The sequence below is a fragment of the Lissotriton vulgaris genome, chromosome 8 (assembly GCF_964263255.1).
Source record: "Lissotriton vulgaris chromosome 8, aLisVul1.2, whole genome shotgun sequence".
NCBI classification, from domain to species: domain Eukaryota; kingdom Metazoa; phylum Chordata; class Amphibia; order Caudata; family Salamandridae; genus Lissotriton; species Lissotriton vulgaris.
Window position 1 is genome coordinate 222623032 of NC_141696.1, and position 24195 is coordinate 222647226.

The window sequence follows — 24195 nt, forward strand, 5'->3', positions numbered from 1 at the left end:
TATAATATTCTTCATGTCATAATCATTTGCATATTTCACTTTGGCTAACTCTGTAATGCTTAAGCAAGCAGAAATGTCTGGTTTTCTTTAGGAATGCGAGGATCTGTTGCCTTTTATGGATACTCTTTTCAGAATAGAAGGTGTTAAATGAAAAATAATTATACAATTTAAATATCAAACGGTCTTTGACATAAATCTGGCTCCCTCAGAGGTACATTTAATCTAGACCATAACGATGCTGGGAAGGATGGGAGAAATGTGGGAAGAAATTACTTACTCACATATAGCATTGGTATATATTCACACTTTGTAATCTTTCCCAGTCGTCATGCTAGGAATCCCTGTACAGCAAAGATGAAACTTACACATCTACTTCCCACCCTGCACTTTTCCGTCTCCTGTGAAGAAAATCTACTCAGCCAGGTCTGCAGCCTTTTTGCCTTGTCCATCTAAAATATAATGCATCTGCAGACTTTCAGCAAGTACAAAGATTTTCAAGTAGACAATGATGGATTAGGGAAAAAGGAAACAAAGTTTATTCCAAATTAAAGTTGTAGGAACTTTAGGCATAAACTACAGGTTGGTCCATAGGGTGACTGTCTTTGGTAAATTAAAGAAAAAGCTCTTTGATGGTAAAGAAATTGCACCTCCAACACTCTCCTTGTTGATGTGAGGAAAAGTAATAGCCCTGTCTTCCACAAGATACATTTTTGGTGCGACTTATGGATCGGTTCGAATGGAGGCATCATGAACTAACTCAAAACTGAGTTCAGGTCTCAGGACAGATTTCTTCAACCCGCCAGGAAAGCTCTAAAAGCCGTTAAATTGTTTTAGGATCTATTATGGGAAAAAATGAGGCAGCGTCCTCTGTTCTCCTGGCTCTGGAAATTGCTGCGAGACAGATTATCATTGAAGAATATTTAAGACCACTCTTATCTGGATTCAGCAAGTATGGATGCACTTGGTGGAGTTGTATGGAGACTGGGTTAAAGTCCCCGTCTTTGTCACATGTACAGAAATGCTAACATTAGCCTTGTAAGTGTAGTCGCTGGTGTGCACGCCTGTGCCAGAAATGTTCCTAAAGTCTAGTGGAATGTTTAAATGGCCAAATACTAGGCTGTCAGATTCCATAACTGGTCTCTAGTGTCTGGGGAGCATCCTGGGATGAGTCTTTAGCAGTACTACCGGATATACGGACATCCTCAGGAGATCGCTGTACCAGTACTGGTACGGCTAAACCAGGGAAATGAGGATGTGGAAACCGGGATCTGTATTCACTTTCCTCAGTACACTGGAACTCAAGAGAAACGGAGGAAAGGCATCTGCAAAGACATTCGACCTGCTCAGTCAAAAGGCATATCCATTGGATGTTGGCTGCCAGAACCTGCTGGGGCAGCAGTGCAAATTCTTTGTTCTGCAGAGTGGAAAACAGGTCTAATGTGGGCAAGTCCCTGCTGTGGGACATCTAATCCTGATGGTCTTGGTGGAGCTCTCATTCGTGGCAGTCTGAGTGAACTCAGCTAAGCACATATGCCGGGTCGTTCTGGCATCCTGGGAAATGCTCCACTACAATTCTATCTTGGAGATTGCCCAATCCCACAGCTTCTGTGCTTCTTCAGATAAAGAATGGGACCTCGTTTCTGCTGGTTTTGCAGTGTAATACATGGATGTTGCGTTGTCCATTCTAATCAGCACAGCTTGACCGGCAACACTTGGGAGGAATGACTACATGCCCAGCTGAATGGTCAGCAGCTCCAGGATATTGATAAGGAACATCTTCTAAGAGCCCAACCAGAGACCTCTAGCCATCCACTTCAGCATGTGGGCTCCCTAGCTCTCCATAGATGCCTCCAGTGTCATTACCATCCTGTCTGTTGAAGATTGGAATGGGAGGACAACACTAAGGGTTGGTGGGAATTTATACCATAGCTAAGCCTGTTTGATCCTTCTTGACATCTGGATAGTGTCATCCCATTTATTTGACAACACTGGTGGTCCACTTCCTGCTGTATTGATCTCACGTTGAGTCTTCAAAAGGGTATTAGCCCTATGCAGCATGACATAAGACTCACAGGGGATTTGGACAGTCTGACCGGAACTGCTTGTTTGGAGGAAAAATGTTTTTGCAATCACTTGAAGTGTCACCATCCTTTCTGTTGAAGAAAATGCCTACCCTAGCACTGTGTCCAAGATGGCTCCTAAAACCTGGCGTCTTTTCAACAGGTAGATGGAAGATTTCTCACTGTTCAGAGTCAGACCCAACCTGTGGGTCCGTCACAGTAGGCAGTTGTACATCCACATCTCTCTCCCTTTATGGAGCTTTGACAAGCCAATCCTCCAAGTAGGGGTATTCCTGGTTGCAGGGGGCAGTAAGAGAAGTAAGCTCTTTGTGAAAACCTAGGGTGCAGCTATGAATCCAAAAAGGAGTGCCCTGAATTGGCAGTCCTGCCCCACCACTGAAAAAACAGAGGTCTTTCCAGTGGTTTTGATGTAGGCAGATGTGAAATATGCATCTTAAAGATCCAGAGAAGTAAAGCATTCTAATTCCTGTGCATCAAATGGACTTCCTCCAGGGTAAAGCACTGTTTTTTCAGGAACCTGTTCAACTCTCTGATGTCCAGCATTGATCTACAGTGACCCATTCCTTCTGTATTAAATAGAACCTGGAGTAGATTCCTTGGCATCTTTGGGATTTCGGGGCAGCCTCTATTGTTCTTTTCAGGAGGAGGGGGAGAACCTCCTGTTGCAGCTCCCACAAGTGTAAATTATGTGTCTTCTTGAGTGGATGATTTGGTGTTTTTGTATAAATTCAAGAGTGCATGACGAAGGTGCTATTTGAAACACCCAGCTGTCTGATATTCTGGACTTTCAAGCAAGAGCGTAAAGGGAAATTCTTCCCCCGACCAGTTATGTTCTTCCCCCAACAGTTATGGGATGGCAGGGGAGAGTCAAGCTCTCTTCTGACTGTCCTAATTGGGTGAAGTACCCTTTTTCCTTACAGAGGTTCTGCCAGTTCAACCTCCGCTGTAATTCCTGAGAGGGCGGTTATAGGAAATCTGCCTTTTCGGAGTGGTCACCCTGGACTTTTCACCTATATTTCTGCTGGCTTCAGAACTCTGTGCATGTTACCCCTTGTCCTTCTATGCAGGTGTAAAGTGCCTGTGCTCCCGCTTTTAGCATGGTCAAATTGGAATACTCCTAATTGTCATATTTAACTTGTGTATAGGTCCCCTGGTACAAAGTATACCAGGGTCTGGAAGTTAAATGCCACTGTTGGACTGCAGCAGTGAGAAAAGAGCCAGGCAGGGCAGACGCCCGGGGCGGTCCAAACCGACAGATTTCTATGGGGTTTGTCCCTAAACGGATGATACCGAGGCTCAGATAGGGAGGAAGGGAAAGTTGGATTTCATACGTAGTGGGAGGACCAGAGGTTTTCTGCTCGGAGGGCACAGCACCCTGAGACTGACTCTGATAAAGCTACCTCTGTCTCAGAGACAGCAGACGGGAGACCTGTACCAGGCCTAATCTTTACATTGATGGGGACTACGTGTTCATCCTGCAAGCCCTGGACCAACAGGCACATGTTCAGTCCCTGCAGAGTGAAAGGAAGGTGTCTGCAACCTAAGGTTGCAGCCCCTACTCTGGGAAACCTAAGAGGTCATAGGGACCTCTTGGCTGGAGGGGTACACTATACAAAATCTGCCTTTTCTGCACAGTCGCCCCGTATTTTTCGTCTTTTGCTGGGCTGTATAGTTTTGCTGGCTTTGGAACTCTGCACTTTATCCCTACTATCCAGTAGTACATTGCCTATGCTTCCCCCCTTTAGCATGGTTGAATTGGCATTCTCCTAATTGGCCTACTTAACTTGCCTAGAAGTACATAGTATATGGTGCAAAGCATACTCAGGCCTGGAAGTTAAATGCCACTAGTGTAATGCAGCACCTGTTGTGCAATCCACTAAGGTGGCAATGCAAACAAGGCTTAAGGCCTACCATTGTAGCCTGACTGCAGAAACGTAAAACCTGCAATTCAGCTTGTAAAAATAAACCCTTCTGACTGATCAAAACTATCCTTTTAAATTTTAATGAGTCACCTCAATGTAGGTCATGTAACCCACAAGGCAGGGTGCACGAAATTTAAAAGAAGGACATGTAGAAATGTAATATTAACATGTCTTTGCATTGACTAGTACCCAAAATCTATTTTCAATGTAGAAAGATTAGCTGTCCTATGTAGAAAACTAGAATGAAACCAGATTAAAATACTAATACTGAATCCCAGGATGGGACCAAGTAGAAACATAACTATACAACCATTTTAATAGTTATTAAAAATCCAATTCAACTGTGAAGTCAGTTGTTTAATAAATATTAAGAAACAATCACTTCTTAGAAAGTTATCTTTTCCCTGCCTGAAGTTCTTGGAAGTTGATTTGCATTGCCTTCCAGGCAAAAAATAGCCTTGAATAGGCATGAAATGCCTCCCAGAAACAAACAACAGGGTGACCTGGCTGGGGGAGATGATGCCTCTAAACCTCATAGAATATGCAGGGTGGGACTGGGGCATCCTTTTTCATACTGCAGTGCCAGGTCCTTCTTGACAGATTTGCTGAGCCACATGTAACACTTGAAAGGGAGAGAACAGAATGCCAAGACAATTCTACTGTGTGGTACCCTGCTTTAGTCTTACCAGACTCCGGTCTCTGGGGTTTAAATATAACACTTGGGGTGCACTTAAAAGCAAGGAAACAGGATGCCAAGACAATTATTGTGTAACCACTGTCTAGTTGCTAAAAGAAAATCACTTTCGATCTAGGGTTGGCCCTAGTAATTTTACCCCATTGATTAGGGCATGTCTATGAGCCATTCCCACACACTAGCTACTGCCAGGCATAACTGTGGCCCTTCCAGGCACCTACTTCAGAACACTGAGGACCTGAGGAAGAACACAAGAGGATTGGACCTGTGAGGAGCCCGAAGGAATAGACCTGCTCTCTCGTGTACTCAGGTCAAGGCAATATACTCCAAGCTCCATATGGCTGACCTCCAAACCACAAAGATACAACAAGCTATACAAAGCCCTTCCTGCAACTTCCCAGTTGGTCAGTGGCAACTAGACCTTTGCCTCTGCCTTCCCAAAAAGGTTGTAAGGGGCTTTAGAAGTGTATCCTTATGGTAGATTGGGACTTAAAGATCTAAGTCAGAAGGTAAAATCTTTGACTAGGACAAACCTGGTTGTTGTGTCTGACCTGTAATCCATCGCAGTCCTCCTCAAATTGCGCCTAGGTACCAGTGTACCACGACCAGTGGCAATCATTGGTGCCTAGTGCTTTTTGGAACTATTTCAACTTAAAACATTTTTTAAATCATTATTGGATTTTGTCACTTTGGTGTCATTTTGTTTATTGAATTTTACTCAGAGTTTCCAATTTATGGGGGGATTTTTATTGTTCTGCATTTTGACTTTATTACCATTTTGGTACTATATAAATGCTTTACACATTGCCTGTTAGTTAGGCCTTTCTGCTCTGTGTCATAGCTGACTGGGCCTAGAGTTCTGGTTAATTTAGTGACTTTGAGAGTTTGCCCTGACAAAGATTGTGTTTATTACTTAAGGTGGGTCATCACCCCTTAACTAACTAGCACAGTTTCTTACAGCGGTGAGTTAATATTTAGGTGGGGCGAGAACTTGGCTTCCGCTCTAATTATTTAAGGATATTATTTTAAGGTTGATACATTTCTTAAGAGGTTAGTAAGCCCTATGTTCGTATGCTCCACAAGAGGTGGTAGCTAGAGCACACGTGTTCTGCTCTCTAAAATATCCCATCAACTTGAGGCACCAAAAATATTAGTTCTAAGACATAAAAGTGTCTGACAAATCTACACTGCTAAAAATAGAGGAATGTCTTAAAGAGGCTTTCCATTGTTATGCAATTTGTTTGAGGGATTCTCAAGTCGCATGAAGGATGAAGACCTTACTTGAAATCAAATCAAATGAAGGCTTTGTAAAGCACGTGTTTGCAGAGGGGTCTTAGCGCTAGCTGTCATTGATCTATACAAGAGAGAAAGAAAGCAGCTATGGTTTTGGGACAAATAGCCATGTTTTTAGTGCTTTCCTAAACGGTTATAAATTGGTTTGATTTCTAAGACTAATAGGCAATGTGTTCCATAGTTTAGGGGCCAGATTGGGAAAACTTCTGCAACCCCATTTTACCGTCCTTACCCTGGGAACCACGAGTAAAGAGGCCGATGATGACCTGACGTTTCGCTGTGGGATATGCTGTATGATATGCTGACTGAGATAGGCAGGCCCAGCTCTGTTCAGTGTCTTATGTAGAATGCACATGGATATGAATATGTTCCTTGCATGGACTGAGAGCCAGATGCAGGTCTCGAATGCCTTGGCTTATTGGACTGAATTTAGGAATCTTAAGCAGCAAACGCGCAGCTGCATTTTGTAATGTTTGCAGTTTGGGTATAGTTCTCTTTTTTGCTCCCAAATAGAGAGCGTTACAATAATCAATTTTAGGTACTTAATTACACTTAGCCAGGTTAAACTCAAACAACCCCCACCCCGCACAAAAAAGTTCTCTTTTCCCAGGAGGAAGTAATCTGGTTAAATAAAAAATAATGTTTGTTCCATTGTCAACAAATCTTTAGCCAATACTATTAATTTATTGAGAAGGGGCTTTAAGCCAGACCGTCCTCAAGTATTATGGTGACAAAAATAATGATATTACATTTTCTAAGGGACAACATTTACCTTTTGTATCTTGACAATGATTTTCGTTTTCTCATTTTTGCCAACAAAATCTTTAAGTTTTTGTTTCCTTAGTAACTCTTTTCCAGCCCACCACAACTGCGCCTCAGACTTTTCTATGACCTGCTGTGCTGCCTGTATTAAAACAATTAGAAAAAAAAGTTCAGATTATTCATGCAACAACAGAGCCAGAATATTTTGTGGCTAGAGCAATACTGGCCTGTAAAACTTTAGCCAAATATCGTACTTGCTTTACTAACTTTTCCAAAGAGTTTCAGCAAATTTCTGTACCACATGTGTATGCTTCTGTTGCAACAGGCTACATATTTATACTGGTAACAACCAAGATGTCAAAATGGTTGCTCGGGTATAGTCAAAACGGCTTGTGTGCAATTGTGAGTTCATATTTTACTTACATGAACACAAAATGACACACATTGACACAGACTGCTATGCCTTCAAGTCACTGTCCGACTTCTTAAGCAAGAACAGGAAAATGTGTCTACAAGTAGTCTCACTGCATTCCTCAGTCTTTGTGTTCCGAAACCCAGCACAATGAACACATAAGCTTTTACACCTTCTTGGTGTCACTTGAAGGTTAAACCTGGCTAACCCTCTGCAGCTACTCCAGGACACAGTGTGACATGAGCACACATGAATCAAAATAAATAATAATAGTATTAAATCCAGATGTTCAGATGGCGAACTACACCACCACTCAAATTAACAGAAAGCAATGGGCTCTCTAAAATAAATTAACATTTTCCTTCTGGAAACTGTGTGACTAGACTGGATGCTAAAGACCTACCCAACTGCAATACATACTGGGTGATTTGTGGGATTCTATGACCATGCAATATAATCTACAATGGACAAACATCAAGAACAGGTTTTTCCGACAAGCAGCTTGTGATCTACTGGTAGCTCTCCAGTTACCTGCAAGTAGCTCTACTTTGTGCAGCCCAGCCAACTAAATTAGAGTTTTTTTGCTCGATTGAATTAATAGAAGTATACCAAAAATTAAAAGCATGTATGAGACAAAAATGTGTATATTTTCACAATACATAAGCTGGTTTTTGAAGACAAATGGCTGAATTTCCAAAATAGGATTAAAGTTAAAATTGAGTAGTCAATCATGCAGCTTTAGCGAAACGTATGACTAATATTACCTTGGTACTAAGGGCATTGTAGCTATGATTGTTATGTATTAACCACTTAGAGGCATTCTACTCTGACAAAACTTTTTCAAAGTTATTGATGTGATCTCTGCTGGTAATGCTGCACATGGTGGCCACCAATCTTACCTGGTGGGGTCATTGTTACAACACTAACAACATTTGTAGCTTGGGACGATTTTCATTGAACTGGGCTAGAAATATAAAAATAGGCATAGTAAAAGCTTCTGCAGAGTCTTGGTTTTAAGGTAACTTGTTTAAATGGCTATTTCTAACATTTCAAGGAGTGACACACATAGTTTACAGAAGCTCACCCACAAGTAAGAAATAAAACATTATTTACATACCTGAGTTCCAGATAGATCTTCTTCATTTTCGAATTCCATTCTGATTGGATCATGGGGAGGCAATCCCATTGGATAAACAATCGTGACTGCTCCTCTGAGTTGATCAAGTGCATCTTTCACCATGTTCATTGTAACACATATATTCGCTTGAACTTGTTTCTAGAATTGAAAAGTTCATATATAAAAGTGTAAAGACAACATGTGATAAAGCTCTAAACACTCATTTTACAATCTGTACCCTTTAACTAGAATCATGTCAACTAACATATCACAACCACTGTACCAGTACAAAATAATAGGTTTGGATACGTTTTCTGGGAACTTTACATTGTAAGAGACACAAGAAAGTTGTAACTTTTTCAAGTAAGGAAGCAACTGTTACAAATAGTGATTCAAATGATTCTAGTGGCTCACATACTCTACAAGCAAATCAGAAAGAGAATACACACAAAGCAAACGCCGTTCTAGTAAGACTACTTCCATTTCGAAAATCAGATACCACCCCAAGTCGGGTCTGGCATAACATAATAAAATGGCATCTCAAATCGCAAAGGGGGTGAGGAAATGGCTTGTTCATGCGCTTTTTGATTCAGAATGGTGAAAGGCATATTTGTAATTCAAAAAGTACATTTACTAGATTACGACTCCTGATTTTGTAGTTCTCTTATTTGTGAATCGCAGAGTTTCTGCAAAAACAAAATCATGCAAAGCTCCAAATATGAAGTATAAATTATTTTGTTAGATGTCCGCCATGTATTGGACTCAATCTCACAAGGGCTGTATTCAGGTTGTATGTGTCCCTAAAACCGGAGATAGTTTTCCGGGTCAGACAAATTACTTCTCCAATGGGTACCACCCCTCTGTGACCTTTCGAAAGGTGCAATAGTCAAAAACTTCAGAACAACTTGTAGAGGGTAAGACAACCTTATGGAAAATCAGCATCTGTAGCGAACGCATTCTTTAGTAGGGGTCCCCTGTTTTTCTAAAAATCAGCATTAGATAACAGAATTCCTTTAATCACTCCATTATTTATACTGAAGTAGCAGCAAAATCTTGAAACATATAAATAATGCATAGGCTATATAAACGAACTGTCACTTATTTTTTCTCAAACTAGTTAGATAATTTGAATGAAAAGAAATGCTTTTAACAGTGGAAGATAACAATTAAGAGGACATACAGCTGAAGAAAGAACATGTTCCACAGTCTTAACACTGAATTAAAATGTGTGTGACTTTCTTATTTGTTTAAGAAATGAGAAATGAAGATGAAACTACGTCTAAAAAGTGGTTATATTGCCATAAAAAGAATTTTGTCCCCAACAGCATTTAAAAATATTAAATACCTTTTTTGCATAAAGTCCGAAGGGAGAAATAAAGAAAAATTCCCCACCCATCCCATACAAATGGTGGATGCTGTTGTCCTTATTTCCAAGAATATAACACCATGGTGGATGAATTAGGAAATTTCACCTCTAAAGTAAGAAAGAATGTGCAAACATAGTAATGCATTCCATATGTAAATATATATATTTACATATGGAATGCATTACTACGTTTGCACATTCTTTTATATATATATATATATATATATATATATATATATATATTCAATGAAAAAACCATTGGTTTTAGGCCATATATAGTTAGGGATTTGCATTTACAAAACCTTATTTTACTCGCATAAAACCATTGAAATTCCATATATAGTTATAAGCGCTAACTATATATCGCGCACCCGCAATCCACTGCTGATGATGTCACATATTACATCATTCATGACATGGTTAGTGACATCACTGATGACATCACTGATGACATCTCAAATGACATCACTGATGACATCACTGATGACAACATCCAGTGACTGTATGTTTCTGTAAAGTTAAAATATGTTTTACATATTGAAGAATGAGTGGATGTATAAGTGTCTGGATGAAGGATTTACTAGGTGCATGACTGACTGATTGAGTGAGTGATTAAATGTGTCTCACTGAGTGCATGGGTTAGTGACTAAACTGTTTTAATTTGTGCATCATTATATCTGTTGTTCTACAAACTGCTGCATATGTTGATTCGTAGCTATATGAGTAACTGTATGGGTTATTGATTGGTTGTCCAAGTATTTGTATGGGAGACTGAGTGTGTGTGTATGGGTGGCTGGGAGGTGTGTGACTCTGTACATAGATGTGTGAGTAGTTAATTCACTATATGTATAGATTCAAAAGTGCATGTGCAAACAGCTGTATGGGCGGTTGACTGTGTGCATGAGTGTATTGGTGAGTGAATGGATATCTCAGTGCTACATGTCAAAGTAAGTACATATGTAAAACACAGTACATGTGAGAGTTGACATATATAAATAACTGTGCATAAGAGCCAGTGAATGTGTGAGTGGCTGTATGGATCATTGTGAACTTGTATCAGGGATTGTATAATAGAGTAAATATGTGTTAGTATATGTTTGAATAAGTAAAGTTTGTATAACTGTATAGTTGAGGAAATGGAGGTGTGATTGATTCTTTGCATGACTGACTAGGTGTGTGAGTAACTCCATGGATGAGTGACAGTCTGTGAGTGTCTGTTTACACTGATTGTATCTAAGGTTATATTAGAGTCTGAAGAGGTTCATCGTATTATCACATGAATGATATCATCAGTGATGTTATCAGTCATGTCAAATGAGATGTTTTCAGTGATGTCATCAGTGATGTCATCAGTGATGTCATCAGTGATGTCACTAACCATGTCATGAATGATGTAATATGTGACATCATCAGCAGTGGATTGCGGGTGCGCGATATATAGTTAGCGCTTATAACTATATATGGAATTTCAATGGTTTTATGCGAGTAAAATAAGGTTTTGTAAATGCAAATCCCTAACTATATATGGCCTAAAACCAATGGTTTTTTCATTGAATTTTCAAGGTTTTGTAAATGCAAATTCCTAACTATATATCCACTATAACCTATGGTTTTTTCTGTGAATTTCATTGGTTTTTTAATAGCAAATATGAAAAGCTTTAAAATGTCAAGTACGTGATAGATAAAAACATTTTCGTATTTATGCACGCTGATGTGCTTTGAACGCTGCACCCCCCCCCCCCTCTTTTGTCTTAGTAGTACTCTCTCTTTGCAGATAGTGAACGGTAGTTAACGCAAGCCTTTGCCCCCGTTGTAATCCGTCGTGCCTGCTTGTCTCTCCATTTGATTGATTGTTGTCCAAGCATTTACTGTTTTAGAATTGGTTCTCTTTGGATCATTCTCTATTTACAAACAAGCACAAAGTCGCAATGCTCTGTTTAGTCTTTGCAGATAGTGAAAAATCGTGTAAAAAAAATAAAAGTAATCGAACAAAATCAGTAGGCCACTAATTGGATCTCTTTTTGACCTCGCTAAAATAGAAATATTAGGAACAACCCTTCATGAGAAATACGAAAATAGTGAGATGAACTGAGCTCCACACCATGAGGGCTGCAAGACAGCTCGGCTCCGTCACCCATCCCGTCCAAAATAACGACAAACCCTATGCAAATATTAAAAATATAGACAACACACCAGCAAAGAAACAGGGTAAAACATTTTATTAAAAAACTATTTACATAACGTTGGTTTATAAGATGATGTCAGTAGTGGACCGATGTGTGAATAGATCGAAAACAGCACAAGGCTCCAAGATCCGGATGGCAAGCTCCTGGATGTTGGGTGCCATAGTTTAGAGTTCTGAATTTCAGCCTTTTTCAATGCCTGTGCTTTGTTGAATCAAAATGGCGGCTTGACACAAAGCTGACTCAAGCGTTGCTACTGATGCTATGCAGACCAAAACTGGTTTTCAGTTTGTACATTTTTCTAGATTTTTCAATCCAAGTTTGGTTGACTTTGTAGAACGATGGCTTCAGATTTTCAACATACGGTGTGGTGGCGCTGACTGGGAGGGGGCGCTTCGCTCCTGCCCCCTCCCCAAGTAAGATTTTCATACGTGAAAGTACGTTAATGGTTTTGGTCCCTGAGATGCTTCGATGTCACTGCCATTCTCAAATAGCATAAGTTCTGGATGTTGGGTGCCATAGTTAAGAGTTCTGAGCAGTGCTTGTAACACTGTCTGAAGCTTATTTCCACCTACTGCAGCTTCACTATTCTCAAAGTAAGTGAGTGTCGTTTGTGGACCTGACTGCATTAGAAAACAATGTGATATGTTACCTTCCTAAACAGCTTGACGGAGGCCCCTGAGGGGCGGTGTGATGGCCATGGACTCGGAGAAGACGCTTGGCTCCGACACCCTCCCCAAGTCTTATAGCACTGGTGTAGCCTGAGATCGCCCCCGACATAGGCGGCCGGCTCCCGGGGTCCGACGGAACTTTTTGCCTTTTGATGACTCTTCAATTCTGGACCTTGTCCCACAATCCGTTTGACCTGAAGACAAGCTGTAGTGGGGCGCCCCTTTATCGTTTTAGTTGCCATTCCGCCCGCTTTTGCTACACTGTGCCTCTTCCGCCATTCAGCTGTTTACCGCCCGCTCTTGCGACTACAGCGTCTCGCTCACCATGTAGTTGAGTTGCGCCCGCTCTTGCGGTGCAGCGATAGGCGGCTGCCACAGGACTCTCAAAATGGCGGCCGGCTCTTCGGTTTTGGGCCTGGCCCACTAAAATGGCCCTGGGACACCTTGGAACTCGGACGCTTCCCTGATAGGGCTTGGGTCCCATTCTCGAAAAGCGTCCCCTCAGCCGTGAAGATTCTACAAAAGTCTTGGGGGCCTCCGACTCCCGCAGGCTTCTGGTGGGGAGCGACTGCCATGATTGCTCGTGGAATGGCCACGACGGAGCTACGAGATGGTAGTGGTCTCATGCTGACGCCAGCTTTAGTCTGAAACATCTAGAAACACTATAGACTACCAATTCGATCAGTTCCGGTAGCGCCCCAACATGACCCGGAAGAGAAGAACTTGCCCTCCCCTCTTTGACTGATGGTTCTTGTTGCCTGTCCCCTCTGTTGTCATTTAACAGAACTTTTTGGACTGCTGAAAGGGGTTGTGTTCTGAACGCTGGTTGGTGGAGACATTTAGACTATATTCTTGACCTACGTTGTCGCGTAATGCGTTTTATGACACGCCGCGTTAGCGCACCCGGAAGTGATCCGAGGCGCGGCGCGGCGCGCGGCGCGGCGCGCAGCGCGTAACGTAAGCATAACAGGTCATGTGACTTGTTAATAAAACTTTTCATTGGTTCATTTTACTTTTGTTAATTTAATGATGAAAAGCTTGGTCATATGACCTAAAAATTACGCTTTTTATTGTTTTCGAACAATATTTTTTTTTCAAACATATGTTATAATATTCCAGGCTAATGTACTTTCCCGGAAAATTTACAACTGTCTTGCAAGTAAAATATATTCCTTTTTCGAGAAAAAGGGCGTTTCTTCCTTCCATGACGGAGCCGTTGAGTAAAAGAGATTCGGCCTGCTGTCTTAGTCGCCGATACGCCTGATTATCAGATTCTTATCGATCACTTTATGTTGCAGACATGAAAAACACAACTGCCCTTGACCATTTATCTTTACTGCGTTCCTACATATTATACCTTTTATCCGTCATGTAATTGGACTGCTTTATTTCACTTGCCTTTTACTGATTCGAAAACAGTGACTAAAAGTAAAAACTTTACCAATGTAAATACTACTACCGTGTTTTGTTTTAAAAACCTTTATTGTGAAAATGTCAGTATACAAATACGGGCCTATAACCACGTGGGCCGGCCACGGAGCAAACTGAAATCGTATATGATGAGGAGACATTTACACTGTAGAGGAACGTAACGAGCGGGCCATTAGGTTGCAAGAACTAAGGTGTCTAACAGTTGCGGAATCGGTGGACATACACTTTGTAATTAAAATAGGACAGGGCCACTTACAATAACATTTTCTAGATATACATTTGCGGGCAAGGAGTTACGAGTCCCATTTATACCGGCGCCATTTTGGGCGAGGCCGGGCAGGTCCAAGATATAGTCAAAATGTCTCCACCAACCATCGGCCAGACCAGAACCCCTTTCGGCCCTTTATGCTACAAGATGGTGTCTTCCATTCAGAAAATATTGTTGGCAGCATTTTGAAAGGAAACAGAAACAGCCGTTCTCCTAGTGAGTTTCACATTGTTACATTTAGGAAGAATGTTGAAGAGTAGTATGTGGAAAATCTGAAGCCATTTTTCTACAAACTCTCAATCAGACTTGGATGGAAAAAAAAAACCTGAAGAATGTACAAACTGAAAACCAATTTTTGTCTGTATAGCACCAACAGTAACGCTTGAGTCAGCTTTGTGTCAAGCCGCCATTTTCATTCAATCAATAGCGTCCCCCTGCACACATTCAGGGACCTGGTCGTGTCTTCAGATGAAACGGATTGTAGGAAAAGAAGCAGAAAGGAAAAGGAAAAAAGTTCCGCCGGACCTAATGAAGCTGCAGCAGGTGCAAATAAGCTTCAGACAGTCTTACAAGCACTGCTCAGAACTCTCAACTGAGGCACTCAACATCCAGGACTTGCCATTCGGATCTTGGCGCCTTGTGCTGGTTCCGACCTATTCACACATCGGTCCACTACTGACATCACCTCATAAGCCAACGGGGCACCCCACGCCGACTTTCGGCGCAGCATTGTAGGATGGCCACACCAGTGCGGCAACTTGCTGGACACAACATCGGGGCCATCCAGATCTCGGCGCGTTCGACTCACTGTACCGCAAGAGTGACCGGAACTCAGCTGGACACGCCGTCTTTCGGCGCAGCATTGTAGGATGGCCACACCAGTGCGGCAATTTGCTGGACACCACCTCGGTGCCATCCGGATCTCGGCGCGTTCGAGTCACTGTACCGCAACAGTGACCGCAATTCAGCTGGACACGCCGTCTTTCGGCGCAGCATTGTAGGATGGCCACACCAGTGCGGCAATTTGCTGGACACCACCTCGGTGCCATCCGGATCTCGGCGCGTTCGAGTCACTGTACCGCAACAGTGACCGCAACTCAGCTGGACACGCCGTCTTTCGGCACAGCATTGTAGGATGGCCACACCAGTGCGGCAATTTGCTGGACACCACCTCGGTGCCATCCGGATCTCGGCGCGTTCGAGTCACTGTACCGCAACAGTGACCGCAACTCAGCTGGACACGCCGTCTTTCGGCGCAGCATTGTAGGATGGCCACACCAGTGCGGCAATTTGCTGGACACCACCTCGGTACCATCCGGATCTCGGCCCGTTGTGCTGCCTTCGGCCTATTCGCACATCGGTCCGCTACTGACGCCGCCTCACGTGCCAACGGATTTTCTACACTTTTTGTAGCCCTATGCCGCATAACAGGTCGTGTGACTTGTTTATAAAACTTTTCATTGGTTCATTTTACTTTTGGTTTCCTAAAGATGGAAGGCTTGGTCATATGATCTAAAAATAACACTTTTCATTGGTTTAGAACATTTTTTTTTCCCAAACGATGAAAGCCCCACCTTGTTTCTGGATCATTCAGACTGAAGCTGGCGTCAGCATGAGAGCACCACCATCTCGTGGCTCCGTCGTGGTCATTCCGCGAGCAATCATGGCAGCCGCTCCCCACCGGAAGCCTGCGGGAGTCGGGGGCCCCCAAGACTTTTGTACAATCTTCACGGCTGAGGGGACGCTTTTCGAGAATGGAGCCCCAGCCCTAGCAGGCAAGCGTCCGAGTTCCAAAGTGTCCCAGGGCCATTTCAGTGGACCAGGCCTAAAACCGCGGAGCCGTCCGCCATTTTAAGAGCCATGTGGCAGCCGCCTATCGCTGCACTGCAAGAGTGGGAGCAACTCAACAACATGGTGAGCGAGACGCTGTAGCCGCAAGAGCGGGCGCAACTCAGCTAGATGGCCGCCACCTGGGGAGGCCCGTTCACGCCGCCTCCCCCACGCCCCCCCCCGGGCCGCCGCACGCCAATTTTCGGAGCAGCATTGTAGGATACCAAAACCAGTGCGGCAGTTTACTGGACATCACCTGGGTGCCTGTCGTACATGTTGTGTCAGCCATGTGACACTGGACACAGACCGCTACTGACGAGGCCTCCCCCCGCACCACCCGGGACGCCCCACGCTGTTTTTCTGTGCTGCATTGTAGGATCCCTAAACCAGTGCGGCACCCAGGCGACATCACCTGGGTGCCGTCCAGAACTCTGCACGTTGTGCTGCCTTGGGACTATTCGCACAAAAGACAGCTTCTAACCATTGTTGCTTTTTGTGTTGAGAAATGTTTAAATGTTTTTAGTTTTTGTTCCGTTCGTTAAAGTTAATAGTTAATAAAGTTTTATAACCTTACTTTGTTGGAGTGTTATCTATTTTTTTAAAAACGGGTGAATGGGGCCTTGAATCGGGTTATTGTCATGTGTGGGCTTTGGAAGTGTGCTGCTGCAGGATCGGACATTTCAAACTCAAATGCACGTTCTTTTTCTTACCTTTCCGAAGCATGGAGCGCAATAGCAAGCAGAGAAAGGGTGATGCACGTGTTGAACACTACCTGACCTGGCAAGTTGCTGGCAGTGCCCCCCGCCCGCTCCTGAAAGAGGGCACACACACACACCGCCGCTCCGAGTACTTCACAAATCTTTAAAAGACCATGCGCTTGTTCATGAGGCTTAAATGGTTTATCACCTCTTCTAGAACCCCTGCATCGACCCTCTGACGTTTCCTGGAAAAATTACCATGTAACACAATACCAAGCCCTGTCAGCTGAAACCCCCAAGGAATCGTGGGGCATATTATCAAGGGGGTTTATCTCCGCTTTTTTGGCTTTAAAAGCCTTGAAAGCGGAGATAAAATTATCTCCCTATTACCAAGCTGTCGCTAACACCAGTTAGTGACAGCTAAAAGGAGATAGCGACCATCTTGGGCCCCGCTTTGCATGTCAGTGATACTTATCACTAATGACATGCTAAGTGGCGTGCCAAGATGTTAGCGACTGGAAACAGTCCCTAACATCGCTACCTTCTATTACCAACTTTTGGAGATATTCGCGCTAAGCGCGAATATCTCCAAAATCTAACACCTGCCCTGAGCAGTTCTTAGCCATGTTATCCAATGGGAGGTGGATAACATGGCTAAGAGCATTTGCTCGATAATACATGAATATCGCTGACTTTTCTGCGATAATAGCAAGGTTTATCTGCGATAAAAATCGCCGATGTGCGGCGATAATTTTTGTCTCTAAACAAGTTAGAGACAAAAATTATCGCTAGTTGTTCGTAATATGCCCCCGTGTTTTTGCTTGCAGAAATCGGGAGGCGGGAGACTAGCACTGAAATCAGTAGTCACACGCCTGAATCGGGAGGGTTGGCATGTCTGAATTCTCTACAGCTGGGGCCATAAACTACATCCGCAGGGGTAGGTGATAGCCTGGGACCAGCCTGGCATCTAAAATGGCTGCCGTGCACGACAAAATTGTGGCATTGGAAAAAAGGCAAGATGGCGCAGCCGCTGGAAGAGATGTATCAACATATATCAGCCTCCTCAGCCACCCTCAGGAAACATAGGGGATTAGGATACGTCTCCCGCACCCACTTATACCTAGTAATTTAATTAACGAAGCACAAAATGGCGAATTCCCGTTTCGCTACCAGTTTGCGGCCCAGTTCGCGGCCCGTGAAGCGCTTCTACCGTGAAAAATCATTTTTTTTTTATTTTCCCCACGGGACCCTTTAATAACCCCAACAACATTCCTAGGGGGTCAAGAGGGGGATACCTTGCCCCCTTTCATTAAATTCCCCTTTCGTTTTTCACCTCTTCTTCTCTCTCGATCCTACCGAGAGACAAGATGGCGGCCGCTCCGGACTGTCACGCAGCAAAAAAAAAAAAAGCTCACGCACAGCCGCTGGAAGAGATGTATCAACATATATCAGCCTCCTCAGCCACCCTCAGGAAACATAGGGGATTAGGATACGTCTCCCGCACCCCCTTATACCTAATAATTTAATTAACGAAGCACAAAATGGCGAATTCCCGTTTCGCTACCAGTTTGCGGCCCAGTTCGCGGCCCGTGAAGCGCTTCTACCGTGAAAAATCATTTTTTTTTTATTTTCCCCACGGGACCCTTTAATAACCCCAACAACATTCCTAGGGGGTCAAGAGGGGGATACCTTGCCCCCTTTCATTAAATTCCCCTTTCGTTTTTCACCTCTTCTTCTCTCTCGATCCTACCGAGAGACAAGATGGCGGCCGCTCCGGACTGTCACTCAGCAAAAAAAAAAAAAGCTCACGCACAGCCGCTGGAAGAGATGTATCAACATATATCAGCCTCCTCAGCCACCCTCAGGAAACATAGGGGATTAGGATACGTCTCCCGCACCCCCTTATACCTAATAATTTAATTAACGAAGCACAAAATGGCGAATTCCCGTTTCGCTACCAGTTTGCGGCCCAGTTCGCGGCCCGTGAAGCGCTTCTACCGTGAAAAATCATTTTTTTTTTATTTTCCCCACGGGACCCTTTAATAACCCCAACAACATTCCTAGGGGGTCAAGAGGGGGATACCTTGCCCCCTTTCATTAAATTCCCCTTTCGTTTTTCACCTCTTCTTCTCTCTCGATCCTACCGAGAGACAAGATGGCGGCCGCTCCGGACTGTTTAGAATGTTGACAGACACCGGAGAGCCAATCAGCTTTCTGCGCGCAAAGTTCCGATAAGCGAAAAGTAAGCGGACCGGATCGCTGCCCGGAGCGCTGTTACAGATATATATCTTGATTTAAACGTTAATTTCTCAAAATCCACTGAAGCACATATATTGAGACCTAGCAAAGGCACATCGGGCTAACAGTCCCTACAATTTTGCCAAGTTTCGTGCAAATCCATTCAGCCGTTCGAGCTAAAAGTGAGTCCAACCGCCCTATGGAAAACTCAATGCAAAAAACGCGTTTTGGGACCCCCCTTTTTTCTCAGCCCCCCCTTGACGAAACCCCACCAAATTTTCAGGGGCTGCTCAGAAACAAAATGTGCCATTTTCCTGAAAATTTCAGCCGATTCCGTCCACAAACGCAAAAGTTATTAGACATAGAATTTTCAGAAATCCCATAGGGAATTAATCCTAACTATATATACCTACTGGCGATAGCCAGTAGGTAATATATATATATGCACAAACCTCCTTCCCGAAAAAAGGAGACAGATTCCCAGGAGGAACAGGTAGGTGACGCTTGTTTATTGGTTTACTTGCGAATGCATTTCGGCAGCTTAACTGCCTTCCTCAGCGCCCAAAGCGTCCCGTGAGTGAAATGACAAGCTGCCTGTAGGTCCCTCATGTTATATATATATATATATATATATATATATATATATATATATATATATATTCCACCACACTCGTTCACCTTTGAAAAGAACGATGTCCTTTTCACAGCCCTACTCGGAGTAGGGCTCTGATTAAATATCAGTTTTGAACGCAATTGCTGGCCTGGACATCGTTCTTTTCAAAGGTGAACGAGTGTGGTGGAATACGTTGGGATTGGCGATCCCGTCCGAGCCCGCCGCTGCAAGTGTCCATCAGAGCTTCACGCCGAGCTCTGTGTTGGATATATATATATATATATATATATATATATATATATATATATATATATATATATATATATTTTGTCTGCCATATAAAATTATTATTATGAAGAGTAACAACTAGGCAGTACAATGTATTTTCTGTTGTAGATTACATGTTTAAGTGGCATAAAAATATGATGTGACCTTGTTGTTGAAGGTATATATGCTATCAAGCTATAAATGGATATGTGGAATGATTGAACTATTCTGATAGCCGGGTCTGACGGCTTAGTGGACTTATGCGTTCATTATAGGGGCCTGTGTTCGACCTCATGGCCACAGGTTCAAATCCTGACGGGTCCACTCAGACTTTTTGTCCATCTTGGGTCGATAAAATGAGTACCATTGAGTTGGTTAACAATAAACATCTGTTATTCAGCGCCTTGATACCCTTGAGTGATAAATGCGCTTTACAAATACATGTGTTAGGGTATGACAGAGCAAGAAATACTTTCAGGTGAGCCATTTTTGAGCCCTCAAGGGAATAAACATTGTTGAAGGAATAAACAGCAACATTCATTCATAAACGAGTATGAAATGTGAATATCTTTAAAGAAAGTCCCTTATGTAATTACGCAAGGATGGCGAAAAACAGATGTCTTCCTTGCAAATTGTTATAACTAATTCTGATAGACTCCCTTTTTTAAGTTAGACAACATATGTACTTTAGAATAACATGTGGTCTTTGTAGTACTTTTGAGAACAAATTACTGCTTCTTTTTGTATGAATTTCGAACTTTGTGAATTCATGACAGCAATCAATTCTCATGGGAAAACTTCTGATGAAGACATTATCATCCTATCCTGGGATAGTGGAAACAATGTCATCAATGTAGACAATATTATAAGTTGTCAATTGTGTTGAGTAACTGCTGCTGCCCAACAAGAGTGGCCATTGAATTATTTGGCAGTATGTCTAATATTTGGAAAGTGATGTTTGATATCGATATTGATAGACATTTTTGGCAGAACACACATTCCACAAAGTAATATAATTGGAAAGCTCTCCTTTCTTCACCCAGCTTGATTTTGTAAGGTGGGACTCAAGGGAGGGATGGCAATCTAAGAAATCTCAACAGAACAATAATCAAAACCACGAGCAGGGTGAACCCTTAGTGAAGGAAAACAAAACCTTAAAGTCAAGACACACACACCTTGGTAAATGCACCCTAGGAAAAGGATTACCTAGATGTTTTCATAAAGCTTTCAAAGATTAAGAGGGTAACAGACGAAGGAGTCCCTATAGCAAATATTTTTAGAATGCTAATATTTTTGAAGGCACAGAGCAAATCTCTCACTATCCCTTATAAATGGATTCACAATACTCCAAATGCGTTATTTTGTGTTGGTTTTAAGGGGTTACATGCAGTATGCTCCTCAGCCTCATGTGTTCTCTTCAAACAAGGGTCTCAACATCAAATCATAAATAATCAAGTCCTAACTAAAAAGGCGTAGTACAATAGTGTAAGCGTGAAAGACAGTATTTTGCTAATCCAATTCAAACCTTATTAAATACACCTTCAAACCCTTACCTTGGATATTATTGCTTTAGCTTCTTCGATGGTCTTTTTCAAAACATCCTTCATTTTTTCATTTGGAGCTAAGGAAAGAAGGTTATACTGATCATACAGTTTACTATTAACCATCTTTACAAGTCTGCAACTAAACATATTTCAGTGGTAGCATACCAGGGGAGAAATACCTCAAAAGGATAATTTTCTCGCCCCAGCCTATTTAAAAAGTTGATTGCCCTTTCTAGTTGGCTGTAGCGACTTTAGGTGTGACAGATGCAGACAAAATGCACACACAATATTCAGCATACGTGCTTGATCAAGAATTCAGCATAATCAAGTGTCTTGAAAAAATATAAGTTCAGTGAGAATAAGAAGATGCAGTGATTACCTGCAAAAGGGGCATGCACACTAACAACCAAAAGCCACAGGAAAAGAAAGCAATTGATTGTGCATCAGCCAATGTACAAACCATATTGCCAAGATGAACTTTTCACCAACACAAGAATCATTTCACATACTGGACTAAAATCACACATGGGACATACAGACAGGCCAAGAACAAACTATGTATAGGAAATCAATCCCATTAAGGTTGTTTTAGTCCAGTGCTGCTTCGTATTGTTTTACAGTAAATTCTGTGAGATATATATAAATGACCTTAAAATTTCATATCTGCCTCTGGGCCTCTCTTCTTGTGATATGATTGCCAATACACCAACTACATTTAAAACTAAACATTTAGGTAGAGGATAGACAGTGGTTTTCCATAAAGTAAGAAAGAATAAGCAAACTAGGTAATGACAAAAAAATAATAATAATAATAATATTGTGTGTCATATAAAATGATTATTATGAATAGCAAGAACCAGGTAGTACAATTTATTATCGGTTGTAGATTACATGTATAAGAAGTGACACAAACATTATTATTCTGATATGGTGTGACCTCGTTGTTGGTATTCTTCAAAATGCTCATATGATATTGGGCCTTTTAAATGGTGATCCTGTTCCAAATCTAGACAAGGCTGTTGGTGGGTAATCAATATAATCTCTTTCAGTACGGCATGGATGTGGTTCCAATCAGCTGCCCATCAGACACTTGACCAATAGGTCCTTGTAGAATAAATTGTGGTGTATAGTTCAGTGTAATATTTCATTGGAATTGGATTGTCAAGTCTTAATGTCTTGTACTTTGTAAAAAAAAATACGAGTTTGTATGTCTTTTTTTATACATATATTGGACAGATTTCAAGAACCTCTAGGTGTAATTTACCATGAAACATTTCTATGACATATAAAAAGCCAATTCCAGAGGACCAAGAAACTGGATTATAGGACACTAAAGAGTGAATCTTGTAGCCAACAAATATATATTTATAATATGTGCGTAGTATAATTTCTAGTACTTACATAGTAGAGCAAATAACTAAAAGGAGCAAAAGACTTCCTTTGCAATCAACTTGTTTGAAGGTTCATTAGCAACATCCGGTTATAAACACGCACTGGCAAAGGCAACAGGCAAAATTGCAATTTTTAAAATTATAATTTTTTTACAAACTTATGCAATATGCAAAAGATGTTGGCAAGCATTATAAAAGTATAAAAAAATAAAGAAGTGGCACAACAGTTCAAACACACATGCCCTGCCACGGAAGTGAACTCCTTTTGAGATTGCAGAGCACATGTGTTCGGACAAAATGCCATCACTCATACTGCAAGACAGTCAGAGGATTATGCATGCTGACCACTGACCCAAGGCTATATGCTGTGGTAGACTGAGACGAAATGTAAATTACACTTGAACAGACCAATGAAAGAAGAGGCCTAACTGAAAGTCATTGTATGTACTTACATATGCACATATTGTTATTGTAATTTTTGGGAGAAAACATTAAAAAAAAAGTGAAGGTTTCTGATTACCATGACCATTCCGTCTTCCAATGTCATCTTTTTTGAAGACACTTCCTCCACTTGGCTCACATTTTTGTGACCATTCATCTTTCAACTTCAGTTCTTCAATTTGTTCGTCTGTCAGTCCTTGCATGTTAGGAGGTAAGGTAATACCGTGATCTGCCAACTCTTGGATTTCTTAAGAGAAAGGACGAAAATGTCAACATCACAGACGGGACAAGATACTAACACAAGCCACAAAATGTCTAACAACAAGTGAACAGTCACTGATCTTTAAAAGAAACAAATATCAAGTTTGACACGCAGACCTCCCTTATGTGTGTGCAGAAGGTGCCTGTGCAAATACAAACAGGAGTTATTTTCCTAAAGCATATTATATTCTGCTTCAGGTTGGTAATTCTGGAATGCCAAGGGCAGCCATTCGTATTAAATTCACTGCATTGACCTGAGTGCTGAATTGTCACCTACTGGAAACAAAACTATATCCACATTAAGGTGTATTTTGGTGCGTTCATTAATTGTTCTAAACATTTCCTTTGTCCAATGTAGTTCACTGTAACCCTTTTGTGCTGCTCACTGTGTGCATCTTGCCCTATACCAGCCATATAGTGTTGAACTTCATGGTGAATATGCTTCTCTCAAACCACAGGAACCACTTATGCTTTTCACTAGGTTAGCCTCACGAAGCAGGACTGAAGAGGTGGCATCTGCCTTAAAGGTTGCCGTTATCTCATTGCCAAGTACTGTTTACTGACACTTTCTTAAAACGTCCCCCTACTTTCTGCACTCAAGTGAGTTACATAACACGCTTATTTTTCATTAATTTGCTGCTGCACTGAGAGGAGGGAGCGGCATAGAGCATGCGAATGAGTGACATCATAGGCTGTGGAGGCACTGTAAGAG

The 24195-nt window shown here is 42.1% G+C and overlaps 1 protein-coding gene across 2 annotated transcripts in view; it reads right to left on the reverse strand.

The window, feature by feature from the left end:
- Positions 1 to 24195, reverse strand: part of CFAP298 (cilia and flagella associated protein 298) — a 70604-nt gene that overhangs the window by 15572 nt on the left and 30837 nt on the right. For both annotated transcript variants that reach the window (XM_086933996.1, XM_086933995.1), the window contains exons 3-6: positions 23302 to 23469; positions 21400 to 21467; positions 8282 to 8440; positions 6763 to 6894 (exon numbers count right to left, since the gene is read on the reverse strand). In XM_086933996.1, coding sequence (XP_086790122.1) covers positions 6763 to 6894; positions 8282 to 8440; positions 21400 to 21467; positions 23302 to 23469 — 527 coding nt within the window. The remainder of the gene's footprint in view (positions 1 to 6762; positions 6895 to 8281; positions 8441 to 21399; positions 21468 to 23301; positions 23470 to 24195) is intronic.